Source organism: Archocentrus centrarchus, chromosome 1, assembly GCF_007364275.1.
Source record: "Archocentrus centrarchus isolate MPI-CPG fArcCen1 chromosome 1, fArcCen1, whole genome shotgun sequence".
NCBI classification, from domain to species: domain Eukaryota; kingdom Metazoa; phylum Chordata; class Actinopteri; order Cichliformes; family Cichlidae; genus Archocentrus; species Archocentrus centrarchus.
Window position 1 is genome coordinate 23847275 of NC_044346.1, and position 20027 is coordinate 23867301.

At 41.0% G+C, this 20027-nt stretch overlaps 1 protein-coding gene across 1 annotated transcript; it reads right to left on the reverse strand.

The window, feature by feature from the left end:
* Positions 1 to 5212: 5212 nt before the first annotated feature.
* On the reverse strand, positions 5213 to 9247 carry LOC115784303 (sphingosine 1-phosphate receptor 1-like). The gene is made up of 2 exons (XM_030735476.1): positions 9126 to 9247; positions 5213 to 7888 (listed from the first exon to the last, which is right to left on the reverse strand). Exon 2 carries the CDS (start codon positions 7633 to 7635, stop codon positions 6421 to 6423), a length of 1215 nt encoding a protein of 404 aa, XP_030591336.1. The 5' UTR covers positions 7636 to 7888; positions 9126 to 9247; the 3' UTR covers positions 5213 to 6420.
* Between the last annotated feature and the right edge of the window lie 10780 nt (positions 9248 to 20027).

The window sequence follows — 20027 nt, forward strand, 5'->3', positions numbered from 1 at the left end:
CCAATCCAGTGGGGGCTTGAACAGAGGGAACAGTTTGTGCAACCAACAGCAGAATCCAAGTACATTCATTTCAGCGTCTTCCAGACACGTTTAAACAAAAAAAACAAACAATTTTTTTTTTAAATCAGAGTCAAGAGGTACTTTTACTGGCGGAATCCAATGCAGGAGATGACTCTGCAGACTGGCTTACAAACAAATATTTCTACATGGAATATGTGGGATCAGGTTCACTGCTGCATACAAATGAGTTGAAAATTTAAGGCCTGTCTTTCGTTCCAATCTCACGTTCTTCTTTTCAGAACCTGAACTGCCTGAAACAGTAACATTACAATAGAAGGAACACGTGGTTACCGCCCACTGGAAGCGCTCTGATCAGGAAAGAGTCTGAATTACTCAGGCAACAACACTGTTGTGAGAGTTCGTTATATAACAGAGCACCCCATAGGTTTATGTGTACACACACACACACACACACCGCACGCACACAACGCACTAATCGTTACATGAAGCAATGATAAGAGGACGCAGTACAAAAGGCCAAGTTAAATGGCCTTGCACCTTCTGCAAGTAGGTTACTGTGTTCTTTGTAATCATTAATGATTAAGGAAAAAAAGAATTTCCCAAGCCTGAGGGTTATTATTTGACCAACAGATGGTGACACGTCAGTGGCTGTCATGGAACTCGTCATGAGGAAGTCAGCCACTGTAATATGGAAACATTCCCATTCACTGCGGTGCTTTTTTAACACCCCAACCCCCCACCCTCTGATTCTGGGTAAAACTGTTTGACAGGGAGACATATTGCACACTCTCCTGCTTTTCCACAGCAGAGAAACAACTCACTGACAAACAGGCTCTGCAAGCCCCAATCTGTACCTGCTGCATTTCTCTGATATTTCATCAATAAAAGCTTTTGTTTTGGGGTATGATGAACGGTAACAGGCTGGTGTAACTGGGTCCAAACAACTCTAAACATATCTGTTGCTGGGATTGATCAACTGACAAACACTGGATGTATTTGTGATCTACTAAGACATTTTATTAGCTATACATGTGGGAGATCCGAAGGCTCCACATGCCATTGCTAAATTACTGCAACTACAAGAGAAAGCCGTCAATCACAGGTTTAAAAGTGCAATTTAATGTCACTCGTACATGACACTAAACAAGGAAGCCTCATGGAGATGAAAGCAGTAAATCCTAAAAAGTGACAAGCTCAAACGAAACAGAAACCTAGTATGTTTCTTTAAAAGATGACCTGAACAATAAATCAACGAGACACATTTTCTCTTAGGCTGGTCGTCCTTCATGATTGTTTCAGCTCTAGAAATAAGCGGCAGGTTTTGCTGATGCTGCTAGATCTTCAGCTGCAGGTCCAATCTTGACAAGAAATTTGGATTATTAATCATCGATGGCTACAGTCAAAAAGATGCCCTATGCATGCGCTTTCAATTCACCCTCATTTGTGCACCACTTTCAGGCCTGTAGTGCTTGGATGCCTTTCAGCGGAGCTGCACAACAACTGAACAGACTTGTACAAGTTTAACAGTTTGGTCTGAGGTACACCTACAGCTGTGTCAGCGATTTTTTGTACTACAAAGCCAGCAAAAGCTGTCGAGCCAGGAGAGAAACAAACACAAGGCAGCGCGTTTCACGGGCATTTTGGCAACCAGCTCTCCTCGGTGACTCATCGTGAACCTTCACCGAGCAAACGTGGAACTGGATGTACCAAAACATGACCCAGAAGTGAAGTCGGTCCTTACATAAGCCTGACGGACTTAGATTTCGCGCCATCTACCTGACACGAAGAGCACACAAAAAGCAATCGTGTGCCCCCAGTCTACGAGGACCGTTTCTCATCTTATTTTGATCAAAAATAATCCAGAGAACTGGCATGCAAAGGCAAAAGAGAGCAAGCAGAATGGGCTAAAGGTCCTGAAGGGTTTGCAACGAGGGTGAACTCAGAAGGTCCCTCGGTAAAAGAGCCGTAATCCCTTAAAACAACAAGTCAAACGTTTCGGAAACAGAGCTGACAGCAAAATAGGCTCCTAATAATAGACAGTAGAGTAACGGCTGTGAGCCGACCCCGCAACAAGCATGCTAACAAAGCCGTGTCAAAATATATTTCTGCTAACACCCGCGCACAAAATTCAAATCCGTCCAGACAACTGGCATTAATCGCTAATGACTGCTTAAATTTGTAATAACAGAAAATTACCATGGTCTAGAAGAATTCCTCCATCGCGTTCTGCCGAGCTGTGAGCCGCACAGAAAGGAGGGGTAAAGCTGTAACTCAGCGTGACTAAGCATTGTGCCGGCCTCATCTCGCCTTCACAATAAGAGTTTGCCACCAAAGCGCGGGCCCGCCTCCGATGACGAGTAACGGCAGACAAATGCGTCCCGCGGGAGGGAGCTTTTATTGAGAAAGAATTCTCAGAATGAAGGAAAAGCTAGGCCAATTTTTGGCAGGGAGCCAAAAACACTGAAGCGTTGCCGACAATCAGCATCGGACTCAAATACAGCACACAAGATAAATCTGTGAAGGATGTACTTTTTAACAACATAAAAAGGGACCTTTCGCTACTACAAGTAATGGTAAATGTCATTATGGGGAAATAACTAAAGTAATGCAGTAACACCATTATAAAACTGCATGAATGATTGTTGAAACTCTAGCAGGAAATTACTGAACTAGCACTGTTTAACGATAACGGTGTTGGTAAAGCATAATGGTGTTTCAGAGACGTGGCTGTAATTTTCCTGCAGTTACCGTACTTTAGTCATTTCTATTTTATAACATGAATGGCTACTACATTACAAAACAGCTTGAGATGCGTCTGTTTGCAGGCAGCAGGTGCTGACACACCACTAAGTTTATTATTTTTTTCCTTCCCGTCTTACAAAACACGTAATTCAGGTCACAGAATTTCATGTTCTACTAAACAGTCATAAGGTGGCGCCAAAAGCTAACTGTGGGATTGCAGGCATAAACACTTACTCCTGAGTTATCAGCTCAGACATGAAAAATGACTTAAATCATGTGGAAATGAGCTGCTAGTATATAACAAAGACCATTAAGCCCTGCAGCCAGAATTCACAGCTCATAATACGTCAACGTCAGCAAAACGAAGGAACTGATCGTGGACTTCAGCAGGAAGCAGCAGAGGGACTACCATCCACTTGTCATCAGTGGTGCTGAGGTGGACAGAGTGGACACTTTCAAATACCTGGGAGTGACCATCTCACAGGACCTGTCCTGGAATCATCACATAAACATCACTGTGAAGAAGGCCAGACAGCGTCTCCACCTCCTCAGGCGGCTGAGAGACTTCAAGCTCCCACTCAAGGTGCTCAGGAACTTTTACACCTGCACCATCGAGAGCATCGTGGGTGGGAGCATCACCATCTGGATGGGAAACTGCACCGAGCAGGACTTCATGGCCCTAAAAAGGGTGGTTCGTTCAGCTGAACGGACCATCAGAACCACCCTCCCCAACCTGCAGGACATTTACACCAAGCAGTGCAGGCTGAGGGCCATGAAGATCCTAAAACAGCCCAGCCACCCCGGACACTCTCTCTTCTCCCTGCTCCCATCAGGCCGGCGTTACCGCTGCCTGAGGGCTAAGACTGAAAGGTTGAAGAAGAGTTTTTACCCACAAGCCATCCGTCTGCTCAACTCTGAGCCCTAACTGGACCATTATTGCACAGTGTAAATATTATAATTTATAATCTATAATTCCACGTAAAAGTGTGTATAGTGTATAGTATATAGAGTATAGTGTATAGTGTGAATTACTTTTTTATTTTTATTCTTCTTATTTATATGTGTGTGTATATATGGTTGCAGGTACAAAATACATTTCACTGTGCATTGTACTGTGTATAACTGTGCATGTGACAAATAAACACTATCTTAATCTTAATCTTAATAATAAGCTTGCATCTATATACCTTGGGGTTAAAAGGACTTACAAATCCTAGATGTGAAACGACAAGTCCTGCTTCATACTTCACTTATAGACTCTGCCGGGTCTCTGTAAATATCCGATAAGAGGAGATTGCTGAAGTAAGCCTTGAGGCACCAAACTGGCACTCCTAGATGGATGCTTTTTCTTCAACGAAGGTTAAGACCGCATCTACACCTGTACTATCAGTTCCTGAGCTCTGATTATTTCCAAAAGTCTGCAAGTAAAAGTGCAGATTTTTCATCTGGACCCGTGGCACACAAGGACAATCACTGGTGGTCATGACCTGTAACCTGTTGAGTTTGCTGTAGCAGGAAGGAAGCTGGAGGACAGGAAAGATTCCTTGACTTGTTGACCTCTATCAGCAGGCACAGTGCTCATGGATACAGCAAACATCTGGAGAAACACCTGCACTGTACAAATCATATCCAAGATATTCTAGTGCCATGAGGCAAGGGTTATTGGACAGTATGTCCTTAGGTCACTGAAAGTTACACTTAAAGTAAATTATCTGCTATCTGTCACACTAGGCGTGCTTTGCATTACTGAGAGATTTTTTTAAACAGTGATCTGATATCTAAAAAAAACCCCCTGAAAAACCACAGAGTCGTTTAGCTCATGTGTTTTCCTAACTGGAGCTTTGGAACTGCATTTTAAGACAAATTTAGACATAGATGCAGGTACTAAACTTATTTTTCTTGCCAAAGAGGCTCAATTAACTGGATACGTGACAGCTGGATAATTTTTCTCTATTTTAACTCGAACTGGTGAGGAGGACAGATCAGAGTGATGGGGTAGTCACTCTTCACCACAGGCTGAGAGAAAAAGAAAGTCTGAGTGTTTAATAAAAGGTGCATTGTCTGGTGGTTAAGCCATGCTGGGACAGGCAGAGCTTGATGTATGTAGGCCAATGCCATTACCAGATGTGAGGCAAGGGGGCTGACTTCCTGTGGTACTTCTTCTTTTAACCACAGCTACACTAACTAATACACACTGACACACTTATGAATGCTGTCAGGCACTAACAGTGAAAATAAATTGAAAAACCAGCTGAAATGTTTCAGGAAAACATTTTATTTCTTTTATGAAAAGAAATTTTGCTAACCTTTTCTTGTTACAAAATATATATAATTTACAATACAGATATATATATATAAAAAAAACATGTTCACAAATACAGAAAGTTCACTGCTTACCTTTAAGTACACCCCCCCCCCCCCCCCCCCCCCCCAATTCAATCAATGTCTGGAAAGACTGCACTCTTTTTATAATAAAAAATAATTCAGTACCTTAAACTATAACCAGAAATGTTGTGTTATCCTAATGAACAGTGAAAGGAAGGAATAATTGTTTGGTAATTTTATACCAATTCAGCATGACCTGTAGCTTACAAAGGCAGGAATGTTTTTATCCATAAAATCTGTGATGCAGCTGAATGATGAAGGTTAATTGCTTCTTCTTAACAGGCTTCTTCTTCATGAGCTGGAACATAAATCCTTGAAGTGACGCAATGGCAGCTGATTTGGGTTCAGTTGGAGTTAGGTTATCAGCCAGTGGAAAGTAAGCATTATCTGTGACATCATCTGTCAGTTAATCCCATGGTAGATATGCTGACATTTTGTCAATGTAGCAGTTTTTACTGCAGATGTCAGGCTGACATTTCAAAAAATTGGACACGACCCCAACAACTTTCCACGTCTACCGCAGTCAGGTTAAGCATCTGTCATTTCAAAACTGTGGGAGGTTTAATTCTGCGCCTCCTCTCCCACATACTATATATGCATGCTTTACCAACAGCGCCACCTCTTTCCTGTTATCCTAATTCCTTTACATCACGTACACAGATATGTGTTGGGGTAACCCCACGTTTATCTGTGCAAATCTAGCACACCATCAGTCTTCGAACCAGCGAAGGCCAGGTATGTGCAGATGCACAGATTATACACTGCAACTGTTAGGAGTGGTTATGCTGACTTTAAGGCATTTTAGGAAACTGCAAGAAGAGAAAAATTAGCCTCAGTATTATTCCAGCAAGTACATATTTTTCAGTATTTTAGTCTTTGAGTTTATAGAAGTGTCCTTCTAGGCTTCACACAAACTACAGAGGCACAGGAAACTGAATCCAACGATGCAGATGTCAGTGCAAATTAATAAAAGAGACTCATTGCTAGCATCATATTCATAAAAAAAAAAAAGCGTTGCTTGTTCACATTTGAATTGCATCCTTTCACCTTTGGTTTGGTCTTTTTATCAAAATGAAAATTGTTGATTCAGTTAAATTGTCATAACTGCACCACATGTAACCTGTTAAAGGTGAGAAATCATCTTTCATACGCCCCCCTGATTATAGCTATTTGAAAAACCAGAACTGTCTGTCTCTACAGGATGTGCTACATGTCCTCTGTTCAGTGGGAAACCCATTCACACATTTTTTTGGACTCAGTCAGTCAATGTCCTTATGACTTGAAGAGTTTAGGGTAAAGGGTTTTAATTGGAGATGGTGTGGTGATGATGTTTCCAGAGGAAATGGTGGTCTCCAGCCCCGGTTCTAACTTGTGGGAGGGCACCTCAGTTTTACTGAAACTGCACTCCAGGAAGGGTATCCCAATCTTCTTCACCTGCCCATCTTTGGTCATTAGACACGGCCGACAGAGCAGCCTCAGAATGGCTCTCCTCATGTCCTTACTGGTCAGTGTATAGATGATGGGGTTGAGGAGTGAGTTGAAAATGGCTACCCCCAGGAAGTAATCAGCCTTGTAGAGCACGGAGCATTTGGAGTCAGTGGGGCAGAAAAAATCCACCAGAAGGAGAACAAAAAGTGGCAGCCAGCAGGCAATGAAGACTCCCAATACAATGGTGACTGTCTTGAGGAGAGCAATGTACTTCTCTGACTTCCTGGCTAGGCCCTTCCTCATGCTGCCTGACAGGCCGAGGCGCTGGCGCTGTGTGTTGGTACGAACAATGCGGAAAACACGCACATAAAGCACCACAATGGCCAGGAGCACAGCACTGAACACAGACACACAGCACAGAATGTAGCTTTTGGCATAAAGTGGGAGCACCGTTGAACACTGGTCCAGTCTGTGGATGCAGTTCCATCCCAAAATTGGGAGTACTCCCAAAAACCCTGCCAGGGCCCAGCTTGCACCAATTAACGCCAACATCCGTCCACGCTTTGCCCCATGGTATGGCCTCATAGTCACCATTGTGACATGGCGTTCAATCGCAATTGCTAGTAAACTAATAATAGAGGCAGCCAGAGTGATAAAAACCCCTCCCTCCCTGATGAACCACACCAAGGGTGTCAGTTTTAAAGTATTTTTTCCCGACATGAGGATATTGGCCATGTAGGTAATGCCAGCCAGCAAGTCTGAAAAGGTCAGGTTTCCCAGGAGGTAATACATGGGCAGGTGGAACTTTTTATTCCTCCAAATGGCAATCAGAACAATAGCGTTCTCCAGGATGATGAGGACACACACTGCCAGGAACACAATGCTCTCAGGCTTGAGCCCATCGCGGTTGCTCAGCTTGTCAGTGTAGTTGTAATGTTTTTCAATGACAGATTTTTCCAGGTATTCACAAAAGAACTGCAAGTGGCATGAACATGATGGGATAGAGGAGGTGGGGGCTGAAGTTGGAGTCCATCCAAGAGAAGAATTTAAAGCCTTCATACTTGATGTTGCTTTTCTTCTGTTCTGGGTGTCAGTAGCTACAAAGTCATCTTTGGTGACGTGCTTTCAGCAGTAGAAGTGGTGAAGAATTTATCAAGTGGATACACACAAAAAATGCCAGCGCTCCTTCAATAAATGGAGGGATTACATGCAGTTTATACAGTGTAATCCACCAGAGTCCCCAGATGTGTTTTTTTCTTTGCCAGAAGACGGTGCTCTTGAGCTCTGCCTGGTTACAGCGCCCAGACACACACTGCAAAAAGACAAGAAAATAAAGCATAAAAATGATAGCAAGATGAGATGCAGAATCATTTAAAATTCAAGTAACTGCTTGAAAATGTCACTTTTTTAAATGCTAAAATGAACGTTTGCTGGTAAAATACACCAACATTTAGCCACATAAGGACCAATGCGTCGAAATTGATGAATCACAATTCCACAGAAACCACAAAATGTAGGCTGACTAAATGACATTTATAGCTGCATCTTCTGACACATATATGCACAGACAGGTATAAATGCACACTCATTTTCATTTAATGATAGCAAATTGCAGACATGACCTTTTTGATAGTCTTTAAAACAAATGAGCCCAAGTAAATATTGTTGTTTGTGTGTGCTGGGCTTAATGAGATGCAGAGAGCAGAGGGATAGTGTTAATGTCACACAGACATTTAGCTTTTGCAGCTGTGTATGGGGTATGTGCCAGTTACTATAGGGTTGTTAGACAAGAACCTTCACAGCTTTTTGCATTTAATTTAACACACATAGCTGCTCCTTTTCATTGTATACGTGAGGTATGTTTGAAGCCAACTTCACATATGCAAATGTACTTTAAACTCAATATTTAATACAGAAACTGTATGTCTGAAGCTTACAGCATTGGCAAGCTCTAATATAAACACACTGATGGATTTACCCATTAGGCTGGATACAATCAGGGGTGATTAAGTTTACATTCTTTTAAATCTCTTTTTGTGTGAAGGAATTTTTCCCCCCTTTTCTTGAGTCATGTGTTACCATTTAACAAAAGGTCTGGAGACTTGAACCCATTTAGCTTGTTGGCAAGAATTTGGGAAATAAATGCAACATGGCCATAGTGGCTGTGTGTTAACTCCCTCCATTCTACAGTTACAATCTACATCATGCATAAAAATATGAATGGAGATCATAAGAGTATCAGGATTTCTGTTTCAATCAAGTGACGTGACTGGGAGAATTTGTACATCGTAACTAAAGTGTTTTTTTTTTCTTTCAAAGATTACAAATTGCATGTAAAAAAAAGAAAAAAAAAGCAGAAAAGGTCTGTTAATATGATATAAATACATTTTTACACAAATCAGGAAAACTGTAAAACCTGCATTCTAAGCTTCATACAGAAGCCACAACTTCAACCAAAGTGAAAAAAATATCTAAAGGAAAAGTTGTAATAATGCAATCGCTTGCATTTTGAATCAGACATGTAAATCACAAAGAAAGGAAGAAATTACCTTGGAAATATTGTTGAATTGCTCTTATCCTGCACTTCATCTGCTGTGCAGTCATCAGAATCCAAACACGAGCAGCAAGTAAGTCACAGTCAAACTGACAAGGCAGAGGGAGTGAAGTGAGACCTTAGCTGAAACATGCAACAGCTTAGGGGGCTGGTCTTAACCAAAAACTGTCTCTCCCCCTCACATTCCCTCTCTCTTCCTCTCTCTCACACTCTTGCACATTCATACAGATAGTGTCTTGATAACTGACAGATTAGGACACGCAGAGGATCGTTATTCAGTAAGATCAGTCATTGTATTTAGTGGCTAAATATCCAACAGCTGTAGTTTTGATTGATGAACAGGCAAATAAAGATGTGTGATATTAACTGAATCTTCCTAATTTAATTATAAAGCTCTTCCCTCTCTTTAAACATAGATAACATGACAACATAAGAAATGTTGCTGGGTTTCCTACTGAACTCTGAACTGCCCTCGTTTCCCTTGAAATTAGTATTAGTAATTAGTAATTTTAATCATTTTCAAGTCATTTCATTTTCTCATAAATAACTGCTACTTTCCAAATTTCCAAATAAATTTCATATTAGTGAAACTTTGCAGTTTTTCGGAATAACACTGGAGGAACCAGTTTTGAACAGCGCAGTGAATCCAATCCTTCTTTGAGTCAAGTGAAATATAGACACTGAGCTTTTGTTTTTGTGAAGTTCCACAGAAATTAGATTTATTTCTCCCACGGTTATCAGATCTAAAAACTCTACTTTTACACCGAGGGAAGTGAAGTGAATCTGATTCACATGGTTCGTGCCCACAATGACATCCTAATTCTAGGAGCCTGTCAGTAAGATTGTAACATGCTTTGACACGCTTCAGCAGATTACCTGTGAAACCGCCCCTGCAGGGCCTGCAGATGGTTTATAGAACTAAACAAAGCAGGGGAGGGTTGAGGGTGAGGGTGAAGCTATGTAAGTCAAATAAAACTTTTGTTGGTTCGTTGTGCGTTTCAAAGCCGGTGCTTGGTGTGGTGCAAATACTTTCCACGACTGTTCATATGCACACATTGCACTGTAAATACAGAAACACACAAAGTGATTAAGTGTGTCTGAAAAAAACTGTGTGACTCAAACAACTTTCCCTACCCACAGGTTCTGACAGTTGGGATTCCTGCTCTTTATCCGGATCTTTATCCGTCACACCACAGTGTTCAGACCCAGGCTTCCTTCTACTAAACCTGTTTGGTGTGGTATTAGCTGGTTTAGCTAAAGGATCTGCAAGCTTCTTTGTGTATATCTGTGTCAGCATGTGGGGAGTGACAACACATTATGTGTTTGTATATTGATAGGGTTAAGTGCCTGCCCTGATACAGACTATTAAACATGACTGCTCACATATTGACACACATTAATGAGCCAGCGATCACCCCAAGGCAGCTTTTAGAAAGGCCAGTAGAAACATGATTTTATTTCAGCTATAAACCACGAACTTCATATTTCACAAAGATGACTATGCTCTATTTGAGCATGTGCCTTTGCTCTTTGCTCTATTGCATCTTGTTGATATTGTTTTCTCTGTGTTTACACCTTTTATCTGTTTGTGGGGCAAATAAAATGTAAAGTTGTTTCTGCTCTTGGTGTTTTTATGTGTTTGTGTAAATGTTGCATATTTCACCCACACTCCCTGCTGTCTGCACTGCTGCGCATGTGAGAGATCATTAAAGAGTAATATGTGGGTGAAAGCACATCACAGATATGAGATCTGGGTCTGACACGTGGGTCTAACACAGTAACAGGACTTATTACACAGCACAGGAAGCAGTCTTATCTACATCTTTTTTCTGTCTCCGTTTTGTTTTCAATATCTGCATATGGTTGTGGTCAGAAGTTTAGATACAGTCATCATGGGCATAAATGTCATGATCATTCTGGACTTTTATGATTTATTTGAACTGCTCTTTTTCCAGGGTTGAATAATTGTACAGCTGGCATCTTTAATGACCTTAAAAAATAGTATTGGGTGCACAAGTTTGAATTTATTCCTATACACATAGATTAGAGAAAAACAAACTTGAACAAACTTGTGCACCCAGAGATGTATGCTGTACAATCATTCCACCCTGGAAAAAGAACAGTTCAAATGAATCATTAAAAGCCCAGAACGACCACGACATTCATGCAGATGATGAGTGTATGTAACTTCTGACTACAACTCTTATCTTTCATATGCTGCAGTTTTTATATATCAAGACTGGAAACACACTGGACCTTCCTTTTGACGCGCATGGTATTGTTAATGTATATTTTTGGCCACACACACACACTGTGATGCTGCCTTCCTTTAGCTGAGCCAGCTCCACTTGGGTGTGGATTTAATGTTGACTTACATGACCACGAGGACCTGTTTGTGGTGTTCAGGGAGTTTATTTCGGTGGACCACAGCCACCTTACTTACTTGACTGTCCAAGGAGTAATGGCTTCTCTGAGTTGGCAGCGCTATGTTTCAGCTGTAGTGGTAATATTTTAATGTGTTTGTCAAAAGTAGGTGAACACTTGGAAAATCCAGGAAATGAGGACCACCAACAGTTTGAGAGCTGGGAAAATGCTGTAACTCTTCCAGCGCCGTAATGCATATTTCACCTTTTGAAGGTGAATTGTGGCCTACACATGAACCTGAGCCATACTTCTTTGCAGTGCAATAAAACTTTAAAATATCCCAGACGTTATTTCACAGCTTCAGGTTTTGCTTGTCAGGCATTCAGAAGGGCTGGGGATTTGATTAGCTAAAAGGCAAAGATATGAACATGGCGTACCGGGTTTTAAGAGACTATCTAAATGGTCTTTGTCTGCCAAGATGCTGAGCTCTTTCAGAGGCTATCGCACAACTGACCCTCTTGCAATCTATCACCACTCAGTCCTCAGTCCTAATCCACTGATAAGTTTTTCAAATCAGGCAAACCAGATCAGGTCTGTAATGATAAGAAAACATTCCTTCATGCTTGCTATTGTGCCCCTTTTTCTTTTAAATCCCAGCATTACTGATATAGACGCACACAGAAGCAGACTGTCTCTCTTCTCTTAAATTTTTCATCCTTCTCTTTCCATATTTTCATCTCAATATATTATCCAATATATTTCCATATCCAGTCAAATGATGCTCTCATTGCATGATCTAAGACAGTTCAGCCTATTCATCAGTACATTGTTTATTTGGTCTTTCCAGCCAACTTGCAGCGGTTTAGGGGCCACTGAAGGGTGAGGAAGATCTCTGCTCTTTTGAAGTGGCAGCAGGGCCCAGTGGCTTAAGAAGGAGGGATTTGTTGAGGGATGGGGGATGGTTGTGGGAAAGTAAGCGATCTGGTCATCTTCAGACAGCAATAGTGAGGAACAATGAGTCATCACAATTACGATCCTGTCTTGCAGGAAATGACCACCTAGTGCTCCAATTACAGTGATAACAGCAGATAAGATCTCAGAAAAAAAGAAACCAGTGCTAATCCCTGCACGTGTTCATGAATGTATAACTCTGCTTTCTGCGTATGTTTCCAGACAACATCTAAACCCATCTGCAGTTTTCATGCAGTGGTTTCCATCCTCGACTGTAGGTCACCGAGCACTCCTTTGGTGAGCCAGAACGTTTCTCTTGGGTTGGCTGTGTGTCAGTGCTGAAGCTTTGTTGGGTGAGTGTGGCTGCTGTCTGATTGTGTTCAGTCCAGCACCAGCCGACTGCAGGCCTAATGAGATCCAGATTTGAGTGCTTTCTGGGTTTAGAGTGAGATACTGACACCCTCTTGGCTCCACAGGGCTGTAACCATACCGCTCAACCATCAAGATGATGTGTTCATTCCTGCAATGCCAGAATTAATGTTCAGTGCCAAGTGTGGTTTGCTTCTCGAAATGAAAGTGTTTCAGCTTTTGTCAGTTAGACTTTGCATGCTCGCACTTTCACGCATGCACATTACACATCTCTCTCTTCACAAAAGGAAAATGACTGATTTTGATGTAACTGTGAAATGCTAACTTAAATAATGAACTTGCAGACTTCTCAATCAAAGACCTAACTTTACCTGCTTAAATGGTAATTGTTACTAATTTTGAGCCTAAAATAACCATTTATTTTACCCTAAACTTCAGAAGGCAATAATCATAAATGATGTTTGCCCGTTACTCCCGAGATGTGTTAAACTAAGAAGACACAACTATAGTGATCATTTATAGAAAGCTGGTTTCATTGGTGTTAGAAGGAATAATGAACCATTATAATTTTTTTTTCCCCATTCATCCATCTATTCGCTTCTGCTCATCCTGTTCAGGGTCGCGGGGGGGCTGGAGCCTATCCCAGCTGTCACAGGGCAAGAGGCAGGGTACACCCTGAACAGGTCGCCAGCCTGTTGCAGGGCCAACACAGAGAGAGACAAACAATGTTTCACACTCACATTCACACCTATGGGCAGTTAACCTAACCCCAGTAAGTGCATGTCTTTGGAATGTGGTAGGAAATCCATGCAAGCACTCCACACAGAGAGAAGGAGAGGCCTGGGCCAAGATGGAATCGAACCCAGACCTTCCACATGTTATTCTAACTGTGAGGCAGCAGTGCTAACCACTGCACCACTGTGCTGCACCCATTTTTTTTTTTTAACCTTCAAAAAAATTACAGCATGTAGTGTGAAAAATGGTGCTCACCGAGACAAAACTAGAACTCATCCACCTCTGCAGTTTGGCTCAGCACATTATTGTCTTTCAGCTTTTGTTTTGGTTCGCTCTCACTCCTCACATCAGCCCTGTCCCTGAAGCAGCTGTTCTCACTGGAATAGCTTAGAAATCTCTTTGTACCATCTGCCTTGCATCAAAGCAGACCTACTAAAGAGCCTGTGTTGCATTTGTTTGTATAGCTTTCTGGGATTATGGGTATTCAACCAAAGCAGAAGCTACTGAGATACATTTGTGTCTTTTAACAAGCTCATATTATGAAAAGTGACACAAATACGAACACAAATAGCCATCATTTTCCGAGTTGTTCGACATGTTTTTTGACATTGCCCCCAAGTGGCCGTGTGCCATGCTTTGTAGTGCAATGCTATGCCCCTAAGGCCCATTTTCTGTATATTTCAAGTAACTCACACTATTTCTCACATTGTTTTTTCTTCCATATAGATAATTCAGTAAAGTTGGAAGTCAGAGGTAGACTGAGCTCCCTGGATTCGTAGCAAAGTTGGAAGAATAGTGAATTCTGGATTTACATTCATTGGGTGATTAAAAAAAGTAAATGAATACAAACGTCCTTTTTCTGAGAATGTGTGAATAAAGTACAGTTGTGAGTTGACTCTATCAGCTTTATGTGGTGATAATGCTCATTTTACAGGTTTATCTTTATAACACATGCATAATTTAACACGTTGCTTTTCATAGAAATTTTTTAAAGTTCATATTGAACTTGCAAAATGTATTCTCATGTTGCAACTGCAGTAGAATTATCTTCCAAACATATTTCACAAACACGCTCAAACTCATCTTTTCCAACACACATGAATGCACACGAATTCGGCCCTCATGGATGTCTCCAGAGACTTGATGGTAATCAGAGGAGATGGGCAGACAAAGACATTACAACCGCACGGCAGCCATACGGATCCCTGTGGGACGCTCATGCTTGGATTTTGTTGCTCCAATGATTCCTGCTCTGTTTCTTTTAGGCCCCTTGAAATTCCATCTTCTTGAAGAAAATAGAAAGAGAGCGGGGAAAGCACAAACCAGTAAGAATGTAAATGAATGCCAGATATCCAAGTTTTGGCCTCTCTCTGTATCCTGAAATCATTTGTAAGAATGCAGAGCCAAGGCGCTGATAAGGTGAGAACAAGGAGAAGGGCTATGAGACAAGCTCAGGCCTGAAAGCGTTCTTCTGCTTTTTATTTCTTTCTTCCTTTTTTTAATCTCCCTTTTCATTTTTAATCTTGACCTCAATATACATCCTTTTCACAGCAGCTGTCTCTCTGCTCTTTTTAAGTCTCCATTCAAAAGGTGTTTTATAAAGAGGAGAGCTCGGGCAAAATGGGCGCAGTACCAACTCAGTCAACCAGATGGTAAAGTTAATGTGACTGGAAACGATTTAAAATTAAATCTGCCTTCCTCTGCTTTCCACCAGTGTTTGTTTCTAAAGTGCATACCACTCAACTCACCTCATGAACTAGCACCTCACATAGTCAAAAAATTTTAAAAAATCACGCCAAAGTGAAGTTGACAGCAATAATTCTCTTTTAGTGTTTGTTCTTCAGTCAGTATAATGCAGCCAAGAGAAAAACAGAGTAAATTTGAACCAGGCTTCAAACAGCTGACATTCACTAAAAGTTTGACATGTTTGGAAATATGTTGATTTCCTTTTGGGAATTTATGGAAGCTTGTTTCCCCCACTGAAAACTATCTTAACATTTTAGCACACACAACACAAAATTTTACGTTAATTTCTTGAAATTTTGATGTACTCAGAAGCAACTTGAAATTTTGAGATAATAAGTCAAAATTTTGAGATGGATAACTTGAAATTTCCACTTAGCTCTGCCCGGAATTTTTTTTTTGACAGAAAAAGGTTCCACATAAATTTGATGACAATCTATTCAGTAAGCTAAGGTAGAACAAGGAGGTCATGGCCAGATGTATTTATGTACAAAGTAAACATACAAGATGCAATAAATCAAGAGATTTCGAGGTGCTGGTCAGTGTGTTTTTAAACTTTAAACATGGAGCCAGACTGATAGATTTCTCCTGTTTAGCATTAGCTATGCAAAGCTAATCATGTCCAGGAGCTCTCATGTCCCATTTAGTAACTTTCAGAAATTTTATACATGTATTTATCATATCTTCTCTGTTTGTGACATTTGCATTCTCTTTTTTCTGACATATTTAGAAAATTATGGGCACATTGTATTAGCTCCATATGAAGCATCAGTAACTAGGGGTTTATGGCTCAGGGGGAATTCAATGCCATAGGTATAATGTAACAGCAAAACCCCTCTTTTTTTTTTTATCAGTGACAGAATAGCAGACATTGCCTCAGTGTGAGGAATATTAATCATAGCATAATTTTAAGGACTCACAAATGTCAGAAAATTCCTGGAGGGGCACTGTTACATCTTTCAGAATGGATGTGAGGGAATGAACAAAAGACCTTAAGGGATAATTATTTTTGCCTTTGAAAAACCTGACCATAACAAAGAGAGGACCCAGGAGGAGAAAAAACTATATTTGTTTATGCCATTGCCGGCACTGCATGTACCACACTGGGACAAGGCCACAAAGTAATTAACACATAACACACCACACACAGCCATAAATGCTGGCAAGGACATCCGGCCACTTACGTAGGTTGATTCGTAAGTTCTAGGAAGCTTGACTGCAGAAGTCTTAATCAGGAGTAATAAGAGTCCCGTATTACTCAAATTCAACCCAAAAGTTCATAAGAGGATGGCAGCTTGAAAAATATTAGCTAATAATGAAACTAGTGGTGAAGGTTATGCTTTGAAGTTCAATAAGAAAGATCTGTATTTACTTATCTGCTTACATTTATGCTAGTATATCACCTCCCATGCTGGCAAACTCACTTTTTTTGTCATCTCTCTTGCCCCCATTTTCTTGTTTGCCTTCTGCTAATCAGTCCACCTCTGTTCTGTGTGCTTTAAATCTTAGTGCTCATCTGTCATTCTGCCTTTCAGGCTCTTATTCATGTGACCCTCCTCCTTCCCATCTCTGCCTCTTCCAAGTCTCCACCTGCTTCATCTCTGCCTCCGCCAGGGTCTACACTCAGAGGGATCCTGTTCTACTTCCTGCCATTGTTGGATTCTGCTCTGCTATGTAGCTTCATCTGAGTCTAATTACCAAACAAATTGCTACTTAAAAGCTTTACTTCTATAAATTATGTTCAGTTCTTTTGAATAATCTCTCCTTGTCAAAAACTAGCAACTAGTTGTTGCTTTGAGTTGCTGAATGTCATTCTCTGTTGTTATCTGTGTGGATGCCCCTTAAGAGAACAGCTTAGAACATGTACATTGGCCCTTATTTATCTTAATAAAAGCAAGTTGCTGACGGGATTTGTGTAACAGTTTGCTTCCTGGTTGTTCACATCGTTCTGTTCCTGTTTAAACCAACTTGTAAAGCGTAAATCTTGAGGTGCGTGCGCCAAAATGCTAATTCAAAGCATTGTTGTATGACATTTTTGCCAGAAGCAAAGCAGCAGAGTGCAATAACAAGCTAAACTCTTGTCCCAGATCTGATGCTGTTAATGTATTTGGCATTTTGCCCCCTGATTCATGTTATTTTGCATACACACAAGAATTTGGCTTGTTCAAATATATAGTGGGAAGTTTAATTAGAGGAGCTGTCAATATTTCCCCCTCTCTAAAATATCTGTCACAGCTTTCACTCCTGGTTTTCCAACTGATGCCTGCATATGAGTCAGATAAAAATTAGGAGGAAAAATAATAATGAAAAGAACTCAAATTAAAAGAAATCTTCATGAAGCCTGTATTGTATTGTATGTAAAGCTTCACGTGCACTCTCTGATTGCCTGGTTTCTTCTGAACGACATCACGGCTCTTTCAGTAAGCCCATTAGTGAAAGTCGATGCTCTGATGTCATTCGGCTTCTGCAAACAATTACTTGCGGTTCAGATAAATTCAAATACTGAAACTTAATGTCTTCCTTGGTTTCTGAGCCTCCACATCTATGTGCCAGTCATTCGTGTCCTTACCCCACCCCCCCACTCACCATCACCACCACCTCCCCTCCTACAGAAACCAAATTTCCAAGCTGCTTGTCCCATTGCAAGCAATTAGATGTCAGGTCACAAGCACACCAGCAGCTGGGTCGTGTTTCAGCACAGTGCAACTTCAGTACAGGTTTCAGTAAATGGGGTACCATGAGTACATCCCCAGATTGTGCACAGATACAAACCAGCTGGACTGTGCAGCTAAACTGGTCTATGGTGAAAAGTAAAGTGAAGGGAATTTGAATTTATTAGAAAAGTGTTCTGAATGTATGGACATGTACATACATAAATTCTTCCAAAGCCATGTTTGACTCTGCATATTTTAGGCAACCCATCTCCTTGTCCTTATGCTTTAGTAGATCATAAATAGACTCTACTGACATACAGAGGGGACAGAAGAAATCTCTAGAGAAATAAAGTTGCCAGTCAAAGTTTCCTCTGTTGAAATTCTGAGGCTTCATCATAGATTTAACTGACTTCATATTAAACTATTTTTTCATTTCGTTCTGAACCACAGCCTCTTAAGGAATCAAGTTACTTTGTGTCCAGGCAAATCAGTTTCTTGCAGTTCATCTGTGAGCTGCATGCAGCTGCAATCAGAGTAGTCAAGTGAGGTCAAAGCAGGGGTTTCAAATCAAGCATCAGTCCTCGGGTTCATGTACCTAAACTAAACATGTTGGCCTTAGAAAGATGACTCAAACAGTTTGGCGGGCCTGTCAAAAGCTTTGCTCAAACCCACAGAACTTATAAATTCTGGTCAGGATGCTAAAGTTTCCAAACACATGAAATAAGTCATGGTGAATTACAGAGGAATGTGTATAAAATGATGCAGAAAATGTTAAAAAAAAAGAAAAAAATACAAATACAAATACGAGTTGCAAGAAAATCATGTTATGTTGAAACTATGTCTTATCTCATTTTGAAACTAGTTCAGGGGTGATGTTGAGAGATATGTGTAGAACAATACAGTTGAAATCCTGTATTTATTATTTTGTCTGCACATTGTTGGGCTTCAGTACCAATCAGCTCTGTGGGACCGCAGAGATCAGAGGGTCACTGCGAGTTTCAGCTCCATGTCTTATTTTGGTGTTTTGTTTGGGTGCTTTTCAGGAAGGAGGGTATTTTAGTTTTCCCAGTGACTGATACGCCTCGCTGTTTACAGAAGCACAATTATATGAGTGACTGCCCAACATACTGTTCAAAAATGGCTCCCTAAGGTCCCCATATAACTGCTCAAGACTCAGTGAAAAGGGAGCTAGTGCCTCTGCTAGGTGCTATAAACCATTTTACTGTTGTCTAACACTGTGCACACTGTGCTCAGTCCGTCTCTGCAAAGTCCTCCATGTTTAACGTGTGGACTGAGAAGGATTCATAGAGGCAGAGGAATTTTAACATGTGGTGGGGAAGCTGCAAAACTAGCCAATGGAGATGCATTTCACAAATTTCCTGATCGGCCTCTGACATTCCCAGTGGGATTTGTCATCGGGGACTTTCTCCTTTCCTCCTTCTAAAAGTAGGATGTCAGGAGGCATCTAGCAAGCTCCGAGGGCAAAATAGGAAGGGGGGAGGAGAGGCAGGGACAAATACAAAGAAAGTCCCTTTGAAGAATAGAGGAAGCTAAAGCTGGAAAAAGATAAAAAGGTGAACACAGACAAAGATGAAGGTATACTGATTTAAATATAAACCACTAGCTCATTACTTTTCTTCTGAGTCAACCACAAAGGGCTTTAATAAAAACATGGGAAAGAGCTGTGATCGTGTCTCTCAGTGAAAAGCCAGGAATATGCCAGTGCCTGAAGAGAAATGGCACTCTTCTTTAAAGCTTGTTTAGACTAGAGAGCAAAAGAGCTTCCATAATTCCTCATGCTGTCATTTGATGTCTCCCTCTACAACCTAAACCTTCCTCTCTTTCTGATCAGCCTCTTCTCTGATTTTTCCCTCTCTAGATGGAGTTTAGAAGTGGACTGTCTGCTTTTGCGCATCTGTGACTGTTTAGTCTGGAAAACACAAAATCCCCTGCAACACTGAGACGACAGACTTTGTACAGAACAGGGACTAACGAGAACTCTTCGGGCTTTTTGTTTGATTTGAATTTGTATATTTTGTCTGTATTTACTTGTTCTGCAGCAATTTGTATTTCTGCCAGTT

Bases quoted from the DNA above. Each gene is read 5' to 3' on its own strand.
- LOC115784303 (XM_030735476.1), bottom strand. From the start codon at position 7,635: ATGAAGGCTTTAAATTCTTCTCTTGGATGGACTCCAACTTCAGCCCCC.